Raw genomic sequence first — 13,323 nt, 5'->3', positions numbered from 1 at the left:
GTAGACATCTGAAGAACAGTTTGCAGTTTTTTCTCGTTGGGTTAGAAGCTGCCACTTTGGCGCTACAGTAATAACAGTTCCCTCACCTTGAACTTGTGCTCGTAGCTTTCCAGAGCCTCCATGACCATACACACAGCCTCCATGGAGCGCTCCAGCCTGCCGTCCACGCCGTTGAAGCGGTACATGCTGCCCGACACGTCGGCGAGCACCCGTAAGCGCTTGGGCTTCTGCTGAGGACTGCCAAGCTGTGCACAGAGAAAAACAAATAATGATTAAATTAAAGTAAAATACTAATTCTGGAGGGTGTTTTGTTGATTCTGGTGTAGCTTTCTTCAAATAACACTCAACACAAGGCCAGACGCAAAACTGGCTGCAATTATTTGAATGCAGACCTTCAGGCCAGACCAAAAATATGCAACACTTGGAGCTAAATAAGGTAGAAAAACATGCATATTATGGTTAGAGTGTGTTTGTATGATTAGTGTGGCAGCTATCTGCGAGCTGTGTGTATGTGGGCTTCCTGGAGCATGCATGACGGCACACGAAAAGACCAGAAACTGTGTGCGAGCCGAAGCAGAGGGTGTAATAATAATCTCACACACACCACTGGAATGCGCCGACTGACAGATAAAGGTCAGCATTATGTGTGTGAGCCCGGGAGTGTGTGTTTGGAGGTGTGGCGCATGGAAATAAAGGAAAAGTTTCAGCGTGGTTTAAATATCTATAAGAACACACACCTCCGGGTCCAGCTCTCCCCTGCGTTTATATATAGCTTTCTCTCCGGTTAGTCCGTCGATGATTTTAGCGTCATCCAGTTCTCCCAGAGCCTGGTTCTTCAGCCACTGCCGCTCCTTCCCTTTGGCCTGAAACACACACACAAACACGTTTTGAAATTTTATTTCGGTTCAGTTTTCAAACGGAAACAAACTACGTTAGAGGCTACAAGAAAGATTTACAGTACGTGTGCATATTTCATCATCCCACCAAAGACAACTAGCACCTTGGCCTCCACCCACGCCCTCTCAGCAGAAGTCACTTTGAAGCTCTGACCCATATCCAAAAAAAGCAAGCTGAGACAAGGACACCTGAGCTCGTAGAGTTTCTTGAAGATGTCTCATACAAGTAGATTCTTCAGTCCTCGCATACAGGTGGGGAGCTGGGGTTTGAATAGGAACGACTTTGGTTGCTGCTCACCCGAAACCCACAAATCTAGGGAATGATCAGATTATTACCTGTAATTGGACAAATCTGTATTTGACCCTGTTTTCCTTCCCTGATGACAACCCCTTTTATGTTCAAAGACTCATTAGTGAAACATTTCACACCCGTTCACACCTTGAGACTGAAGTCTGTGGAGGACCATTTTCAAAGTTCTAAAAGACTGGTGGGGAGTTGGAGTTTGTATCTGTGGTTGTTGCCCACCTGAAACTCACATGACTAGGGTCTTTTAGTAACCAGATATTTACCTGTACGCGGAGTAATCTGTGTGAACAGGTGTGAAACGCTTCACTTCTGAGATGCGGGGGAATTGGGTTTTGAATAGGAACGTCTGTGGTTGTTGCCCACCCGAAACCAACCCATCTAGGGACTGTTAAAGATCAGATTATTACCTGTAATTGGACAAATCTGTATTTGACACTGTTTTCCTTCCCCGATGACAACCCCTTTTATGTTCAAAGACTCAGAAGTGAAACATTTCACACCCGTTCACACCTTGAGACTGAAGTCTCTGGAGGACCATTTTCTAAAAGACTGATGGGGAGTTGGGGTTTGTATCTGTGGTTATCGCCCACCTGATACTCACTCACAATGACCAGATACTTACCTGTACGTGGAGTAATCTGGGTGAACAGGTGTGAAACGTTTCACTTCTGAGATGTCCCTATGGTGGGGAATTGGGTTTTGAATAGAAACATCTGTTGTTGTTGCCCCATGACTAAGCAAAACAGGATTAAAAAAAATACAGGAAAGTAGCTGATAATCACCAGACCCTAGTCATGTGAGTTTCAGAGATGATCCTATTTAAAACCCAAGGCTTTTACAACTGAGGAAGCTACTTGGATGAGCAGCAAAACACCTTCAAGAAAACCTTACAGGTCCAGCTGTTTTTTTGGATATACCATGTTTTTTGCAGAAAGTCTAGTTTGCCTTTATTATTTGGCAGGTAAATGATTCAACCATCTCTGAAAACCCGTCACAGTTCTTCTGTGTCTCCTGTCTCCTCATGTAGTCCAGACTGACTCCGTGATGTTAAGGTCAGACCATCAGCTGCAGGCCTCTTTACGACCCTGGCTGTGTGTTTTCATGCTGGACAATGAATCTGGGCGCTGACGGTGAAAAAAATGAACTGAGATCGTTGCAAAAAAATGAACTGCACTTAAAGTTTAACAAGGACTCAAACCACTTCAGCAACGAGCTGGTTAATGATCAAACCTCCTGCACCTGGTTTCAGCGTAGAGACATGCGCACTCCTTGCTACACAGCCACAAAGTGAAATCAAGACAGTGTATGTTAGTTTTGGTAGCTGGACCTTCCGAATGCTTATATGTTGAAGGAGAATGTTCACATTGGAAGTAGTTTTCAGTGTGCATGGCCTCTTACAAGCCTTTTAGATCTAACAGTTATGCAACGCGTCCATTTTTGTCAATCGTGCTGGAGGCTTATTAAGGTTTTCAAAGCGGCAGCAGAATTTGAGGAAGGAATTTGCAGCTTCAGACGCCAACTACAAGAAACACTCACTGATAAGGTGAGAACCAGGCCTGTTATTAACCCAAATATTCGGAACTGAAAAGTGAACAATCGTAATAATAAATTAATATCTTGGCTGCATTATTTTCCCAAAATAGCTTTCACATTAGCAATCGCATTAGAACAAACTGAACTTTTAGGGCCTAAGAGGCTCAAGCGTGATACCGACCGTCTGTTGTGAGCAGAAAATTATCCAAGTTCTGAAGTGGCAAAACAATCACGGCTTAAAAATGAATCTGTGCAGCTTAAAAACTGGCCCAAGAGAAAATATCCACTTCATCTAAGTGGTTTACAAAGATTGAAACAAAGCTGTTCTGCATTGTTTTCACATAACTCCTATGCTAAGTGGTGGCGAAATGAGAAATGACTTGTCCCAAGATTTTAAGAGCAATAAAATAATAATATACCTGATTTATTGCATTTCCTCCCCGTCGCCAAAGAGCACGAGGTTGTGTTTTGACTGACAACGCGTGAAGCAACTGGATATTGCACAAGTTCGGCCACAAAAATGTTAAACTTATGACAAATGGTTTTCTTTTAATAAACCAACTGTCACTCACTCAATTACAACATTTCTCTTCTGTGGACTTCCTTCTACAGTAAAGCCTACGCTTTATTTGAGCAAGTTTACATCAGTAATGAAAGTATGTGAGAAAGGGTATTTTACTGAATCTTTGTATTTTTCTAACCTCGGGATGTCTCTGCAGGTTAAGACACCTCTGGAGCTCTTCTAAATACCGTCAAAGGAGAGTAACTCGCCTTATTAACTGAGCTGTTCTTGCAAATAAGAATTGTTCTTTAAATTTGTGGCCTTTTAGGATTCATTTTCTGCTCTGAGTTGCTTGACAGCACTGGCCCAGGTGCTTAATTCAATTCAATTTCATTTATATAGTGTTGACAACAATACAAAGCATCTCAAGACGCTTCGCAAAACACAGCCTGAACCCCCCAGATCAATCAGTCAGCTCCTTGTGCATCTGTCATACATACATGCATCTGACTGAGGCCTGCATGTAGAATATAATCATGATACAAGCACAAGATGTAGCTGATGATGTAACAAGAAAGACTGATAATGAACAGAAACCACAGTCGTTTGGAAATGGAGATGCAACATTAACACGTTATATGGAAGGAAAACATAAATGTGTGAGTAGTATTAGAGAAGAAATTAGAGGATAGGTGCTCGGTGTATCATCCCCCAGCAGCCCTGGCCTATAGCAGCATAACTACAGGATGGTTCAGTGGTTATATCTGGCGACCCAGTCCATTGTTGAGAGAAAAATGGAACGGGCTTCACCTCCCGAGGGAAGCAGATGGAAACAATAGAGTTTACTGAAAGCATGCCATGCATGTACAATCTAATCGTGATACAAGTACAAGATATGGCTGATGACGTTATGTGAGAGACTGATAAAGAAAATCAATCAAAACACTTCTATTGGAAATGCAGATGAAGAGAGAGAGGGAGGGACACACAGCTATTAACATGCTATACAGTAGCAGAACACAAATGCATGAGTAGTATTAAAAAGGAAATTAGAGGATAGGTGCTCAATGCATCATCCCCCAGCAGCCTAGGGCTATAGCAGCATAACTAAGGGATGGTTCAGTGGTTATATCTGGCTACCCAGTCCATTGTTGACAGATAAATGGAACGGGTTTCCCCTGAGGGAAGCAGATGGAAACAATAGTTTATTGAAAGTGTGCCAGCTATGGTTAGGTGTGTGTGATATTCTTGTTTTTATTAAATTGTAGGTGTCCAAACTCTAAAACTAACGTTGTGGTGCCACGTTGTCATAAGGGTCAGGGTTATTTTCTATACAGTGCCAGATCACAACATAAGTCATTCAAGGTTACCTTTCTATAGAACAGGTCTCAACCTTGTTCTTTTATTAAACAAACTAAACGACATGTCATTTCTGTCTCCTACATGGTCGTTTACAATTCTACTCTGCTTTCTGTATCGCACACAGTGGAGTTCCCCCCCTCCACAAAGCCATAAACCTAGGGGGAAACACTGTGTGTGTGTGAGACTCCTTAAATCACTCCTCAGGTATGACGAAATAAATAATGACTTCACAGCGTCTCGTCTGCCTGGATTCATCTTTATAGTGAGAAAGAAGCAGCCCCCGGGGCCAAAAGGACAAATACAAACAATAACCAGTGCTCATTTTCAAAGCCAGCCCGCAAACACCTGGATGGAAAACACTGGAAAACACACCCACCCACCACAACACATACAAACAGAGCGTCACACCTGGACAGGAGAATAATAGAGCAAGGCTCAGTGTCACTGCTCTGTAATCATTGCTGCATGCTGCATGATTTTCCTCTCGTCACGCCACAAACACACACAAACACGCACATAAACACACACACACACACGGACATCAGTGACGCTCGGCCTTAGAAGTTGAGACAAAGGGAGGAAAGCCGAAACCCAAATAGCGAAACGGAGACAATATCGCATCCTGGATATTCAGTCACCACTCCCTACGCTCTTCATTCTCAATCAATTCAACCAATCAGAGCGCCCCTGGAGGACAGCGCCCCCGCCTTCCGGCCTCAGCGCCGTGCGTGGGGTTGTATAGGGCCAACCGATTGTCAGCCGCCAACTTTATGACCTCACTTTTGTTTCGTGGCGGTCAACTGGAGTTCATTCTTCTACTGTCCAACCGTACAACGCACAGATCGTCCAGTCATTACAAACAGAGGGAGGAAAACGGCATGACAGTGTACTTTTTGGGATTAGCTAAGACCAAATCGGCAAAGAAACACCCATCTAAACATCTGTGAAGGTTCTCAGCCATCCAGGTCATGATTTATCCAAAAAACAAAGCTGAGACAGGGGCAACTGGACTTGAAGAGTTTCTTGAAGATGTTTCACCCAAGTCTTCAATTCTAGAAGACGGAGTTGGGGTTTTAAAAAAGTGTCCCCTTGTCCCCTAGACCCTAGTCATGTGAGTTTGAAGTATTCACCTGTTTAAACCCCAACTCCCCGTCAGTATTCAAGAACTGAATAAGCTACTTGGATTGAACGTCTTCAACAAACCCAACAGTTCCAGTTGCCCTTGCTTATTTTGGACGGACCATCCAAACCTTTAACAGTGTGTAAAACAAAAAGTCGGTGTGATGCCAGGTGGAGCGGAGCTGACCTGTAAACTGTCCAGGATGATGCGCAGCGACTGAACTTGTCTCCTCACGGCCTTGGAGAAGCGCTCGTATGTGGAAGCGTCGTACTCGCTCATATCGATCTCCTTCAACCTGAGAAGGAAAACCAGAGAAGAAGACAAGAAAGGGAGGTAAGCCATGACTTCAACAGTATGTCAGATACGCAGTATTTCTTCTGACTTTCTGCATCAAAGGGCAGCTTCACTGAGCACAAGTTACTGTTGATATGAATCCAGCTACAGCAGATGAGTTTGGTTTTAAAAAACCCATCTGCATCTGTAGACATGTACATAACACAAGTGATTCCAAGCAAGAAGTATATTTTTTTCCAAAGTACTGCAGTTTCAAGTTGGTATAATCAGCTAATTTGATTATTTCTTTTTCAAATTACTGCTACTGATGGTCCTGAGGTGCTGCCTGTTTTTATACAGGCTATACATACATATCTGCAGCTCACAGTATGTAGCACATGAGCTGTCTGTTCTCTTCTTCTACTGTCTTTTCCAAAAGTCTTAATCTGACAAATCTAAAGATGCAACTACTTCCTGGATGCAGCAGAGAAGAATACAAATGATTTGGTTACTGCACTGCTTGTGTTTGCCTCTTCACATATGCAAAGAAATGGTGAGAACAGAGAGATGTTTTCATGAGCTCAGGACACCTGGGTACAAACCCACACAGAGGTCAGTCTTGTTAAATATGAAGTACTTTCCCTTCATTGCAAAGTGCACCTGTGGACATGACGAGGCAGGTGGTCTTCACCCCCAAGCAGAGTTTATCTGTATAATCCCACCATGCAGGTATTTCAGTATCACTTACACACTCAGACACAGGCTCCTCCATAAGTAAGGTGAAGGTCTTACTTCCAACATATTCGCGAAAACTGAACTGATGTGTGTGAGTGTTGTAGCAGGGGAAATCTCTGCCAGGTGTTGGAAACTATTGGTCACAACCAGACCGTGACCACCGCAGACATCCAGAGCAGCGACTTCAAAACCTAGCCAGAGATTGAACCGTGATAGAGTGCTCCTGGCTTTATGTGTCACAGCTTGCAACAAACCTATTCAAGGCCTGTGTGTGTGTGCAGAGGTTGATGAATATTGTGTTGACTGCACCGGCATCAGCCATGCAATCAGAGAAGAAACATCATGCACACATGCACCAGCTCACTCAGAAGACACGAACCATACCACCTTGCTTCATATCTGTAGCAAGCACCTGAATGAAGCCGAGCCAAACCGTCACCAACACCTGGATGGATATAAACCTGCTAATCAATGTTATTTACTTTACCCATCGCTGGTTGTAATGTTATGGCTTTCATGCTTGCATATCTCCTCAGTCTTCCAAACAAATTCATGCTTGCACTTGCTCTTTTGAATATTCAGCATACACCGAAACGTGCATCCAGTAATTGTCCTGTCTTATTTTTTAACCTACACACTGTTACAACAGTCACAGTACATCATGTCAGCCCACAAAACAGTACACAGCCGAGCGGCTTCCTCCACACATTCCTCAGTGTGTATATATATGTGAAGTGGATGTGGCGAGCAGACGCTCTGGCCGGTGGCCGAAGCCATTTCCTTTAAATTCCTGAACTTTGACTTAAACAGGAGCGAGCGAGGGAGTGGATGACAAACAGAGACGTTCTGAAATGTTCACACACGACAACCACAGAAAAACAAGGACATGGGCGGACACTCCCTACGACTAAAGAGACGGGACGAGCAGCAGCCTTTCGTCCACACCTCCCTGCCGCTGGACGGCTAGACGTCTGTCCAGATATTTTGCTTTATTTGAATATTATGGTACATTTTATTTAAAAAAAAAAAGAAGAAAGATGTGGCTTCTCACTCCTGTAAAACATCACAAAGTCCAATAATTGTTGTCATATTGTAATGGTTCATACTAAACAAGAACTCTGACATTTAGAAGGGTAATGAATTTGCAGCTGAAGGACACAGCTGCAGGGTGCTGCACCTGTGCCACCAGTCGGACCTCCTCTGGTAGCTTTTTCAGCCGGTTCAGGATGTTGAATTGGGTTAGGGTTAGTGCTGTTAGTTTTTCAGTTCATTGAACCAGAGCATGAAGAAAGAAAGTGAAGTAATAAAAGTGAGCACGCTGCCGAAGTTTGAGAGGCAAACACATCTCATTTTCATCTCATTTGAACATTCAAAAATAGAAACGTCGTCACGGTTTGAAGCTCTCCCTAGGTGCCTGGCCTCCCAGCTAATAGTAGTTCTTCCTAGCTTCCTAGCCTGCCAGCTAATAGTAGTTCTTCCTAGCTTCCTAGCCTCTGAGCTAATAGCAGCTCTTCCTAGCTTCATAGCCTACCAACTAATGGGAGCTCTTCCTAGATTCCTAGCCTCCCAGCTAATAGCAGCTTTACCTAGCTTCCTAGCCTCTGAGCTAATAGCAGCTCTTCCTAGCTTCATAGCCTACCAACTAATAGGAGCTCTTCCTAGCTTCCTAGCCTCCAAACCAATAGTAGCTCTTCTTGTTTGCCCTTTTTTAGGATGAATACAAAGACTACTGCCACCTGCTGGTCTGAAGAGTTATTTCCTTTCGTGCTAATTGTTGGCTGTAATCTTTGTGGCGTATTCAAGTGGAGCTCTGTGGTGCAATGGATAGCGCATTGGACTTCTAGGATATTACTGTGGCAGTCGCCCACAGTTCTGAGTGTATTGATGGTGCTGATGGATGGGTCAAACGCAGATCAAATGGGTCAAAATACTTTCCTCATGACAAAACATGACTCAATATGAAGGCAACGTGAAGCGGCGTCAGAGTTACTGATAGTTTTTCGATGACTGTTTGACGTTTTTTTTTTTTTCGAAGCGTTGTAACAAAAAACTAGGTCACCGAGAGCGCTGCTGTTAATTTGACTCTAAAGTGTAGGTGTCTGAAACTCTCTCCCAGTTTTTGTTTGACATCGATAGACCATGCAAAACCAGAGATATGATAGTTTAAACTTGATAGCAGTACAAATATTTACCAAGGCTTGCATAAAAGTAGGAAAGGATGAGCAGGCTTTGCATTTCTTTGGATATATTCACCATTTTTTTTATAAAACTAACAAGTTAACAAGGCAGCAATCTAACATTCATTTGGTGTTTTGTTTAAGTTTAACTTAAACAAAACACCAGGACGACAGATACCGCGTGTGTTGTGTTTGTGTGTCCATGCTCATGAGGATTTTCCATGTTTCAGACATACCTCAACCTGTTTTTGCTTGTGTGTGTTTGTCACATGTTGAAGGGATTCTGAAGGGATTATAGTTTGATTGATGCTAACACAAAGCTAAGAAAACAAAGAATCGTTCACAGAGATCAGCGAATCGGAAAGGAATGGTAAACGTCTGACGGAGTTTGCTTGTGATACGAATAAAAATCAAGCAGCTGCACATGTACAGTAGGTATTTCTCTTGTGTGAGCTCACCTGACGTTTTACTTGGAAACAGAGAATCAGCATGTAGCTACATGATCTTCTCTGGGTTCAGCGAGACAGGCGGATGACAGGGAGGGGAAGACATCTCTAGGAACGAGTGTAGTGACATTGTTGAAGACAGAGGCAAGAAGAGATTTAAAAAAAAAAGAAAGGAGAGACGATAAAGAAAAAGAGAGGAGACTCAGAAAGGTTGGCCTTTCTGGTGTGAAAGCAGCCAGTGTATGAGAGGAGCCATGCAGGAAGGAGGGGGAGGCTGAGGGGGAGAAAGGAAAGTAAAGAGAACAAGACTGTTTCAAGCGAGAGCGAACAGAGGAGGCCTTCATGGTGGAGCTGGTGAAAGGGATGCCCTCTCAACCCGCCGCTCTGAAGAGAATGTATGCACACATACACTGTTTCTATCTTTGACAGGACTTTCCACTGACATAATGGATTCCAACTCATCCCTTAGCCTAAACCTAGCCCTAGCCGTCCCAATGAGGACCATAACCCTAACCTTAGCCATCCCAACGAGGAGCCTAAACCTAACCCTAGCCATCCCAGCGCAGACCCTAACCCTAGCCATCCCAATGAGGAGACTAATCCTAACCCTAGCCATCCCAACGAGGAGCCTAACCCCATCCAAACAAGGACCCTAACCCTAGCCATTTCAACGAGGAGCCTAACCCTAGTCTCTACAGGTTTTAACACTTAAAATGTTGGTATTCTGCAATTGCGTTGACCTGAATCATCCAGCCGGGCCAGAGCAAAGAGGCATTGTTTGCCCGGGACGGAGCACCATACCTGGGACGGATGACTGATCAGGAAACCCAGCAGATGGCCCACACACACATACGTACACACCTGCTCCACATTACACCCCTCACACACTTCACTCCCGGGCATTTTACAAGGTGGAAAAAAGACAGTCAGTCCAAAACATCTGCAATACCTCCATGGAGCTGGCTCAGTTTGGATACGGGTTGTTAAACCAGCTCTTCCTTCCTGCGCATGCCATGCCACCTACCTCTCTTTGAAGGCCTTTTCACCCATTTCGCGGGCGGCCTTGCGGACCTCCTCTGGAACGGCATCTTTCTCAGCCTGGGAGATCTGGTAGACTTTGTGTCCCGCATCCAGGCGATAGGGGCCCCCTTTCCCACCCAGCCCTGCAGTGTCTCTGCCGCCTGTGGAGAAACAAATCGAGTTGTACAGACTAGTCAGTGTGTTGACTTCAGACGCTTTAAGCATCATGTTGACTAGTCGTCTGAGTGCTACACTGTCCCATCTAACAACACGCTGTGGAGTACTATTAAATGCTATTGATGGTGCTGAGGTGCTGCCTGTTTCATACAGGCTATACATATCTGCAGCTCACAGTATGTAGCACATGAGCTGTCTGTTCTCAGTATTCAGGTCAAGAATATAGATTTCATTACTTGTCAACTTGACTTTCATCAGCACGGATCAGAAGTCGTGCAACTACTAGTATATATAAATCGCTGCATCATTTTACTGTAACCAGATACTTTATATCTATCGAATGACTATCCAAAGACATGCTGGAGTAACCAAACTACTGTTTATACTGTATTTGTCCACATTAAAATACATTCTGGCAGCTGCCTTGTATGAGTACATCTTTACTACCCTCCTCTACACTCTAAAGAGGTTGAGCAGATGGAGGTTTAGCGCCTTGCCTAAGGGAAAGCATGCATTGCTGATAGAAGACAGCACGCCTCCTTACACGCCATCAGTCAAAGTAATGTCTTGCGTAAAAAGTCGTGGCAGATTTCACTCAGCATTTGGTAAAGAGAAGCGCCCGTTACCTGTGCCTCCTGCCCACTGGTTTCCCCCGACGTGAGGAGCGTTGTTGGGGTCGATCTTCCCGTGTTTCGGGGCGGTGACATCCAGGCCGCTGTCCCTCTGGATGGTGATCTGAGAGGAGAGGAACGAGAGGCCATGTGGATCAGACAACCAGGAGCCTCATTTGTGAAGGGTTTGTTCTCAGATACTGTCCATCTTCCATGAGTCAGTGGAGTTATATTTATTGTCCTAAACTGTTTTGGGAACCTAAGTTCATCAGATAAGCCTGCAGCAATCAGACAAGAAGAATCTGTGGGAAAATGATATGAGAAACTTCTCTTTGTGTTAATCTCTTGATTTATTGAATCATTATGTGAGAGCAATGAAAATACCCAACCAGAGAGTGACGTACCACACGGTCAAAGCGTATAATTAAAGGGGTTTCTGTCTTTAAGCTTCTGAGGGAGGACTTGGGGGGGTGGACAGAATCGTCTCTGTCTTTCTCTGCAGGGGAGCAATGGAAAAGCGAAGGAGTGGACACTTGGAGAGGGTGAGCGCTTTGCATTTTCAGGTCCGCCGGAGCCAAAATCAGCATTCAGGCTCTCACAGTGAAGCGGGGCGGCCGGCCAGAGTCTGGCACGCATGAAGGAGCGGGACAGAGAAAGGGGTAGTTCAGAGAGAGACGGAGTGAATCCCCTGTGGTTCAGCTGCATTCTTACATCCTGCAGGAATCTGAACGGTATCTGCGGGGGATGAGCGCTGTGGACGGCCATGTTTGTTTTGGTCTGAACAGTCGGACAGAGACTTATCTTGAGGAGCAGCAGTTCAGCCGAGACGGACCCCTCCCCTCCCCGAACTGATCCTCCGTCCACACCTCAAACCGACACAGAGACTCAGAGGCTAGGTTCTCACACCTACACCAAGCTGCTGCATCAGCACAGCTCTCTATATTTAGTTCAGATTACAAGGCTCAGGTCAGTGTGATACCTAACCACGTCGGATTACAACGACGAGATAATATTCAGCGTAGGAATGAGATGGAACTAATGCAATTGTTAGGACACACGTTAAACTGTGACTTTTAGCATTTCTGCAGAAAAAAATACACCAGGTTCATCTTCTATCTGTGTCTTCACAACAGGAGCAGATTTTCATTTTAAAGGCTATAAAGCTGCAACAACTCAATCACCAGTCTGGACATTCAAACTAAAAATAAATGACCAAATTAAGAGTAGACCAAGACAGGACATTTTACAGTTGGATAATTAACTATTGCTACCAAGAGAGGGTGTTTAAAATAAAATTAAAACACACTTAGAACCTTTTATTTATTTTTTTTAAATGTGTGGCATAGTCAGTATTTTTTTAAGTAGAAGATGTATGCTATTATTTAGAAATAAAAAAATTATTTCTTTAATTTGCACAAATTAATGATATAAAAAAAACATTTATGAATCAATAATAATTAATAATATTTGAAGCTTCCACCTTAATTATATCAAAATGCTCCCCAATATTATAGAGAACATTCAATTAAGATAAATAATAATATAACTAAATAAATCTGAGAACTGACTTAATGGTACTAGAATAAAGCAAAGTGCACATCTTGGCACAGCTGGATTGTCATTGTGGAACAAACAAATAAAACATGGACATATGGACAAGTACAAAAGGGAAAGGACGTTAAATGATGAGATGAAGCATAGTTTGTGAAATGTGGGTAAAATCCGATAAAAATGGGAAAAGCTGTTCGAAAACTAACTACTTGAACACATGCGGACCTGTGAAACCGATATAAACCAAGTCTGGACCTGTTTGGGTATATTACACCCTTCACTTGAACGTAATATGAGAATAAAAACAAATATTTGAGAATTATCGACGTTGTGAACCGTAAGAATCGGAAATAGAAGAAGCAGATGTGATGCTTGACTTGTGAGTTTGTGGAAAGTATTACTTGCTAAAAGTCTAAAACTTCGGTTTGCATTTACTGATATACTCTTTATGTACCAGAGTTTAGTTTAAAATGACACGTTTAGCAGGAAACTCAGTTTACTCTGCTCATTGACACCATAGACTGCATCAGTATGGACACGAAACTGCTCCTCTAAAGTGAAGTCAAAGCAAGTAGAACTCCCCCTGGTGTCTGGCTGCAGTATAGGTCATAAG

General features: G+C 43.6%; 1 protein-coding gene across 1 annotated transcript in view; it reads right to left on the bottom strand.

Annotated features, from left to right (window-relative positions):
• vwa8 (von Willebrand factor A domain containing 8) overlaps positions 1–13,323 on the bottom strand; it is a 75,297-nt gene that overhangs the window by 7,204 nt on the left and 54,770 nt on the right. The window contains exons 38-42 of the mRNA XM_084545073.1: positions 11,175–11,283; positions 10,376–10,532; positions 5,907–6,015; positions 738–863; positions 87–245 (exon numbers count right to left, since the gene is read on the bottom strand). Coding sequence (XP_084401199.1) covers positions 87–245; positions 738–863; positions 5,907–6,015; positions 10,376–10,532; positions 11,175–11,283 — 660 coding nt within the window. The remainder of the gene's footprint in view (positions 1–86; positions 246–737; positions 864–5,906; positions 6,016–10,375; positions 10,533–11,174; positions 11,284–13,323) is intronic.

This window comes from Chelon labrosus (genome assembly GCF_963514085.1).
Source record: "Chelon labrosus genome assembly, chromosome: 5".
Lineage (NCBI taxonomy): Eukaryota > Metazoa > Chordata > Actinopteri > Mugiliformes > Mugilidae > Chelon > Chelon labrosus.
Note: the sequence above shows the minus strand (reverse complement) of the source record. Positions and strands in the feature narration are given on the sequence as shown.